General features: G+C 53.4%; 1 protein-coding gene and 1 long non-coding RNA gene across 2 annotated transcripts in view; one reads left to right on the top strand and one right to left on the bottom strand.

The window, feature by feature from the left end:
• FBXW8 (F-box and WD repeat domain containing 8) overlaps positions 1 to 7122 on the top strand; it is a 118478-nt gene extending 111356 nt beyond the window's left edge. Inside the window, exons 9-11 of the mRNA XM_042909566.1 lie at positions 3420 to 3593; positions 5874 to 5981; positions 6414 to 7122. Coding sequence (XP_042765500.1) covers positions 3420 to 3593; positions 5874 to 5981; positions 6414 to 6558 — 427 coding nt within the window. The 3' untranslated portion in view covers positions 6559 to 7122. The remainder of the gene's footprint in view (positions 1 to 3419; positions 3594 to 5873; positions 5982 to 6413) is intronic.
• LOC122203029 lies at positions 988 to 6536 on the bottom strand. The gene is made up of 3 exons (XR_006195029.1): positions 6308 to 6536; positions 3004 to 3085; positions 988 to 2051 (listed from the first exon to the last, which is right to left on the bottom strand). It is a non-coding gene; the product is annotated as an uncharacterized LOC122203029 (long non-coding RNA).
• Positions 7123 to 7656: the final 534 nt, after the last annotated feature.

Genomic DNA, 7656 nt, shown 5'->3' on the forward strand with positions numbered 1-7656 from the left:
GCACCTGGCAACAGACTCGCCCCACCCCACATGCGTGCCGGCAACTGAGACACCGAGCAGTGCATTTTCAGGGCTGTAATTTATCCGGCAGTATTAAGTGACTTTCAGTGGGAGGGTCAGGAAATTGTCTGAAACAGAAACCCCATCTTCTAAAAACCGTGCTAATGGCCTTGTGTGGCCACGTGTATTTGTATACGTATATTAGGTACAGCCTAGATAAAATTCCTAGCAGCAAAACTGCTGGGTCAGAAGCGAAGTGTATTGTTGCTGGATATTGCCAGAACACTCCCCGAAGAGGGGTCTGTGCTCACATCGGGCATGTGTAAGTGCGTGTCTGTCCAGGTCTCTCCAGCGTGGAGGGTCTCACGGGGTGGATTACCGAACTTGATCTCTGCTGGGCAGACAGGTAACCGGTGGTATCGAACTGTAGTTCTAGTTCTTAATTTCTCTCATTACCAGTGAACACATCTCACACGTTTAAAAGCCATGAGTAATTTCCTGTTTTTTCTTAGCTTTTATTTTAATTTTGGGTTGCCCCTCTTTACTTTCAATTTGAAGGAATTTTTTTTTTTTTTTTTTTTTTTACAAGAAACTAGCCATTCCTCTCTGATTTTTCCCCCCTCTGTGGGGAAAATTTCAATACTTTTGTCAGTATTTTTGACTTCTGGGTTTATTTGTTTAGAAGGGCCTTCCCTATTCTGAATATTCTTGGCCGTTAATTATGTTGAACTCTTTGAGCCACCTGTAATTTATTTTGATGCAGTGTATATGGTAGAGATCCAAGTTGAGAGAGTTAATTGCTCTTTTAAGTGGGATCTTTGATTACATTTTTAAAACCAGTGGTTGGTTTTAAGACAGCTATTGATTTTGACGTATTAATTTCATTTGATTCTGAGTTATTACTGAATTATCTTTGGCTGTCATCTCTAATTTGTCCCCTTCTCATTTTGTCTTTTATCTAATCGTGTCTGTTTTTTTTTTTTTTAATGTTTATTTTTGAGAGGGTGCAAGCAGGGGAGGGAGACGGAGGGTCCCAGTGGGCTCCGCGCTTGATGGCAGAGAGCCTGACGCGGGGCTCAAACTCACGAACCTCAGGATCGTGACCTGAGCCACCCAGGTGCCCCTAATTGTGTCTGTTTTTAAACAATGTGAAGTATTGGTAAAAACGGATCGTCGTTTTTGAAAGCCTTCACTAGAAGTAAGTGTTCTGTCTCCTCGAATTGCTTTTCAGCACTCGTGGAAACGACTGTGTGGCTTTCCCCATTCGTTGTAGTCACGTGGTGAACTGCAGTAGACTCCTCGACGGGTTCTGCTTGTGGGTAGCACATGGCTCTGGACCCTGCTGTACTGTCTTCAGGTCTGGCATTGACCCAGACCCAGCGCTGCCTCTCACACTGGGCCGATCGGCAGGGTCTGGGTGATGACAGGATGCCGGCCTCACATCAAGATCGGGGAAGCGGTTTGCTCCTTCTTGTGCTGGGGAGCCTCGTGCGCGGCCCCAGGGGGCCTTCCCTCCAGGGTGTGCCTGTGTCGCTCGCTTGATCCAGGGACCATTGGCTCCCGTGAGAGCTTTCCCCGTCTGCTCATTGTTACTTTTTCTATCCTCGGGGGTCAGTTTGGGTAATTCCCAGGAGATTGGAGAAAATCGGCTCAAACCTGAGTACATAGTGACTAAAGAAACCATTATTAAAAAAAAAAAAAATCTCCAAAAAAAATTAGGTCCATGTAGGTTTTTCCTGTCCAGGCAAGTTTTATCAGACACTTACTAAACTGTCTCCATCATTACCAAGCTTTTCATGCTGCAGTCCACCTCTCATTCGTAGCACATACTGAGTTGTATGTACTTGGTGATCCATTTGGAGCCCTTCTTGCTCCTTGGTGGGTTCTTCCCACATGCAGTCTGTGACTTCGCAAAGCCATCTTCTCGAGCCACGCTGGAGTGTTTTATACATCCCTCTGTGGCCTGTGTGCTCCCCTCACAGTCCTTCCAGTATTTTGCCACCTCCCTTTCTTTTCGAGAGATCCACAGGTAGAAGATTTGGGGTCCTTTTCTGTTAAAAAAAAATCTTAATTACACCTTCAAACTCGGTAGGTCCACGAGGTATAGAATTTTTGGTTCAAACTAATGTTCCTCAGAACTCTGCATACCATTGATCTGGTGCACATGCTCACAACTGGGAGTTGAGGACCCAGCAGGTTTCAGATCCTCTCTCTGCACCACTTGTCTAGACCCCACTTACCATGCTAGCATTAGCTGGGTCTGGCCTCCTGCTAGGCACTGGGTCTTTTACTTTTTGACTTGCAGCAGTGAGGCTGTTAAGTTCACCTGTACTGAAATTTTGCCCCTTTTAATTTTTGCTCTGTGGCTTTTATTTCAGGAACCGTGTTGGTGTTTTGCCAGATAAGGGATCTGTCTCGTTTATCCATGTGTGGAAATGCAGCATATACTTAAACAGTCATTTTTTTAGCATTTTTTAAAATTTATTTTTGAGAGAGAGGCAGAACACTAGCAGGGTAAGAGCACAGAGAGAGGGAGACACAGAATCCGAAGCAGGCTCCAGGCCTGAGCTGTCAGCATAGAGCCCAACACCAGGCTCGAACCCGGGAACCGTGAGATCATGACCTGAGCCAAAATCAAGAGTCGGACGCTTAACCGACTGAGCCACCCAGGCACCCCAAGCAGAGTCATTTTGAAAGAGGTTCCTAAATTCACATTATTACAAGGCAAGTCACTATTGTGGGACTTCAGATGAGTGGCAGCCAAGTGTCCACATAGTCTTATCGTGATTTTATTAGGCTTCGTCAACTACAGACACATTGCTTTCCAAATTTCGACACGAGGGTGATAAAATTTAAAAGTCAAGTTAAATTCAACCCCAGAAAAGTGTCATTTTCCCAACCGGGTAAGGGTTTGGGTTGCAGACGAATGTGGCCGGTTTACCTCCTGCCCTTAACAGAATTTGGTGGTAGCAGCAAAACCCCTGGGCTGGGCAGTACACTTACCACTGGGTCAGCCTCCTCAGTCCAGTGTGGTCAGAGTTGAGCTTTCCTGTGTGTGGACTCCCGCTCAGGGCAGCTGTCTTCCCTGTTGAGCAGAGAAAGCATGTGTGACAGGTCTGCTAATATAGTTGTCTTGAGTCTATCTTGTTCCGGGGGCTTTTAAATCATTCTGATTAGACAGTTGTGGGTACTGTAAACTCGTTCATTTCTGTCGCACCCTAGCATCCTATGACCACGTACTAATAAGGAGGTAAAAGTTCTATATCAGTATGAAGATATTGGCACACAACGGTTGTTTTGTTTAATGTTCTGGCACAAGATTGTTGGGCATCGACCAGCACAACCAAGGATGAACCTGTCATTTCGGGCCTTAACGCGAATCCCATTTCCCTTCTCTGTGCTTCTCTCGGGCCTTCCAGGGTGAGGATCCACGACTTCCGCACTGACAAAATCGCCCTGTCGCTCTCTGCCCACCAGCTGGGCGTCTCTGCAGTGCAGATGGACGACTGGAAAATCGTCAGTGGAGGCGAAGAAGGCCTGGTCTCGGTGTGGGATTATCGGATGAACCAGAAGCTGTGGGAGGTGCATTCCAGGTAACTGAACGGAACAGGAGCTGTAGGGGTAGCAGGCCGCCTCTGAGCCAGTTCCTTGTGTCACCACACCGTCCTCAGCGTAACCGAGGAGCTGGCTGCGGTAAGTTCCTCTCTCCATTTCTCAGGCGAGGAACCTGAGACCCAGAGACGGCGCTGGTCACTGGAGAGGTAGTTCTACTCACGCCGTTAAAGCTGCCGTGACTTACACCCAGCCAGGGTAGGCAAGGCCTGCTGGGAGTCCCAACATGCGGGACCTTGATTGTCCATTTCTTGGACTTGCTTTCCACTGTTTAGAAGGGCCCTAGGACTGAAAGTAGTCAGGCTTCAGCTAAGGAGGGAGCAGTGTGTCCTTTCATCATCCCAAGTGTAGGTGGGGGGGGCCTCACGGATGTAGGCAGATAACGTTAAGGATGCCTAACAGGTAGAGGCAGCCGTGCCTGGAGCTGACTTGAGGCCGTCCCCCTCTTGCCCGGGGAAGGGGCTCTCCCTCCCCCCTTACCCTGCCACAGCCACCTGGCCCTACATGCCACCAGTTGGGGGCAGGGAAAGAGGAGAGCCTTCTTCCCAGCACCACTGTGAAGGCACATTCTGCGATGTGGACTGGGAGAAGAAGAGGAAGAAACACAGAGACGCTGAGCCCACAAATAGAAATTTCAAGTCCTAGTAAGAGAAGGCAGTACAGTCCAGGCCCGGTACCAGCGGTGGCAAGGTTAAAACAGGAACTGGCTGCTTCTTAGAAGACAGGGGTGGCTAGTGCCTGCTCCCTCCGGCAGCTTCTGTCCGGCTGCACCGTCTGGCTCTGTCCAGCCCTGTCTTACTCAGCAAACAGGTGCAAAAGCCCTTTTCCTGCTTTCTGTGGTGATACGAAGAGTTGCCACCAGGTGGTGCCGAAAGGCAACTAAACATCCTCCATGGTGGCACCTTAGAAGGAGGAAGCCCTTTTATTGCTGGGACGAGCCGGGTCAGCCTCTCCTACTAGCCCAGCTCACCGCAGCTGGGGCCCTGGGGGGCTGCCACCCTCCCGTCCCGCTTTCCAGCAGCAGCGCCGCCTGTTCACTAGGGCTGGACTCCAGCAAAATCTCGTTTTCTCTCCTGGAAGAGCTGTGTTCCCTTTGACGTATCATTCAAGCGAAGCCACAGTCAGTGAGGTCTTCCCCAGCCGTGTCCTGTCCCGGCACTTGCCTCCGTAACTCACTTGTAACTGTACAAGCAGTCCTTGCCACCTGGCAAGGTCCCCATGTCCACCAGTGAAGGGCTGGGCCCCACTCTTCAGTGTCCTACCTGGAGCTCGTGTGCTCACCAGGTCCTCGCCTGCCTTGCGTGCAGCCGGTCTGGGTCCTCTCGAGCCTCTGGTCCGGCCCCGCAGTACAGCAGAGCCTCTCCCTCCACACTCAGCCCGCTCTCCCTTGGCCCCACCTCGCCGGGCCCCTAGTGAAGTCTCCCAGACATGCTTACTTCTGGTTGGTGCCCCAAATCCTGGACTGGCGGGGCCAGGTTCAGATTCCCCTGGACTTTCGATACCGAGAAGAGAATGCTCTGTTCCGGCCAAGAAGCCAGCCTCTGCTCGGCCCGCACAGAGTTTCCCTCATCTCTGCCTTTCTGCAAGGGCCTGGCTGATGGGCTCAGTGCTGAAGCCTGTGTCCCATCCTTGGGGCTTGTGACATCTTTCATGCTCTAGAAACCTTGGCTTCATTTTGGGGGAATGCACTCTTACATTCTTAGCTAGTTAGGAAACCTCTGATAGCAGGTTCCCGATTGCATTGGACATCCTTTACATCCTGTGGCTCCTGGCTTGGAGCTGTGACCAAGGCACTGGCCAGAAGTGTTTAGGACGAACAAAAGCCTTTACTCCATCCGTCGGTCTCAAGCTACTGTTGCAAAATTTTGCAGCACAAGAGCACAGAGTCCAACCATCAGCTGTAGCCCTCTCAAACGTAGGAGGAAGGGGCCTTTGGTGGATCAGCCCCACACCCTGCCGAGGGGGAGCCTGGCGAACCTGTCCAGGGCCGGCCAGCCAGAACTGGGGCTGTTCTCCACCACGTGCTGCTAAAATCCTTCACGTCCAAACATACCAAGTTGGGTGGCCGGCCAGGAGAGGTAGGGGGCACCCGGACTTGTTAACAGCAGCGCCCAGAGTACAGAACCAAGGCAAGTCTCTGCCCCCGTTCATGAGAAGCTTGGTAGAGGGTTCTAGAGCCCCTGTACTCTGAACTCCCGAACGTAGAGGGGGCCCAGTTTGGGGGGACTTCCCTTTACCAGGCGCTCCCCGTTGTGTTCCAGGCACCCCGTCCGCCACCTGTCCTTCAACAGCCACAGCCTCATCACGGCCAACGTGCCCTACGAGAGGGTGGTGCGCAACACTGACCTGGACTTCACGGCCCACAGGAGGTCAGTGCGCGCGGCTGGCTTTGTCGGGGCTCAGAACGCATCTTGGCTTGACTGTGTTACTAGGACCCCTGGGCCACCCCGTCCCCGCCAGGGTCACCCCGTCCCCCGTCAGGTACGGCCGTCGTTTTCACAGAAGCTGCGCACTTAGGCGGCCGCGCAGCAAAGCGTCGCGATGCTCCCGCCGCGGTTACACTCCCGGTGACGGTGGCAAAGCCCCCTCCTCCTGCTCCATCTGCTGGGGGACCCCGTTCCCAACGAGGGAGAGACCCCCGTGCAGGTGGCTCGGGTGACGGCTGGCCTCCCCTCCGTCAGACGCGGCGGCTCACCTGTCTGTCTCCAGTCCCGGGACCACGTGTCCGCCACGCTGGCGGCCCGAAGGACGGGAGCCTTCACGGGGACCGTCCCGACGCGTGCTGTCTGTGCTTCCTCTAGGCACCGCGGGCTGATCCACGCCTACGAGTTCGCGGTGGACCGGCTGGCCTTGCAGAGCACGCTGCCCGTCTGCCGTTCGTCCGCGGACCCCACGGCCGGCCACGGCTATGCCCTCGCGCTCGCCTTCCCCCAGGACCGGAGTTAGGCGCGAGCCTCCCTGCGGCGCGGGGAGAAGAGCGGGAAGAACCACGCCTGCCGGATTTGGAAACTCCCGGGGGGAAGAACACGACCCCCGGGTGCACTCGTCTGACCCCACACATGCCTCAGCTGCCTTTGCCTTCCTCCGCTGCCTGTTCGTTTTTCTGTAGCTGCCTGTGGAAAGCGGGAGCCTGTCGCGGCTTGTCTCGTCTGGTTTCTGGGTGCTCTGGTCCTCCTCCGGGGCTTTCTCACTCACGCTGCACCTCCTCCCCCCGCTGCATCCGGGCCCCTCTGTCCGGATACCGTGTGGACCTCCCCCCCACGCCTGTACACTACAGTCCAGGGCCCTGCTCACCTGCTGCCGCCATCGTTCTGGTCTTCAAGCCCTTTCTCCAGGGGCAGGGGGAGGGGAGGTGCCTGAGCTGACACGGCCCCACCTCCCCTGGACCCGAGAGCACATACTCACTCGGGCTGGTCCGTGATGCCACCACCCCGCGTAGACTTGGGATCACAGGCCTGTTTCCTCCTAGTTCTTAACCATGATTCATAATTATATATTTATACAATTGCATTAAGGACTCTGTGGTCTGCTCTTTTGTCCACAACCTGTGATACAAAGTAGATTATTTTCTACATGTGTGTTGCATCAACAGCCATCCTCCACGCAGGATGGAAGAGGAAGAGCTGGCGGAGAAACCGCTACCCTAAACCACGGCGCTACAGCAGGGCAACACCGGGGGGGGGGGGGGGGGGGGGGGGGGCGAGTACGATAAGCAGCCTCCATTTCCGAGGGACGGGGAGGCCGAGCCGTCACCTTACAAAGGATGGACACTGTGCAGCAGCAACTGCCCGATGTCCCTTCAAAACAGCAAAGCAGAAACTGAGAGGACCACGAAGAGAAAGTCCATCCCCAGAGCGAGTGATCAATAAGGACTCCGAGAATTTACTTGGCGGAATTTACAAGCGCGATCCAATACGCGTATGTAGAGTCTGGGGCCTCTTTAAATACCCGTAGACCATGCACGGCAACGGAGTCCGTGTGAGCACCACAAAGGACGATCCCATCCAGGCCAAATTCCAGGACCCCTAATGCAGTAAAATTAGA

Source organism: Panthera leo, chromosome D3 (genome assembly GCF_018350215.1).
Source record: "Panthera leo isolate Ple1 chromosome D3, P.leo_Ple1_pat1.1, whole genome shotgun sequence".
Lineage (NCBI taxonomy): Eukaryota > Metazoa > Chordata > Mammalia > Carnivora > Felidae > Panthera > Panthera leo.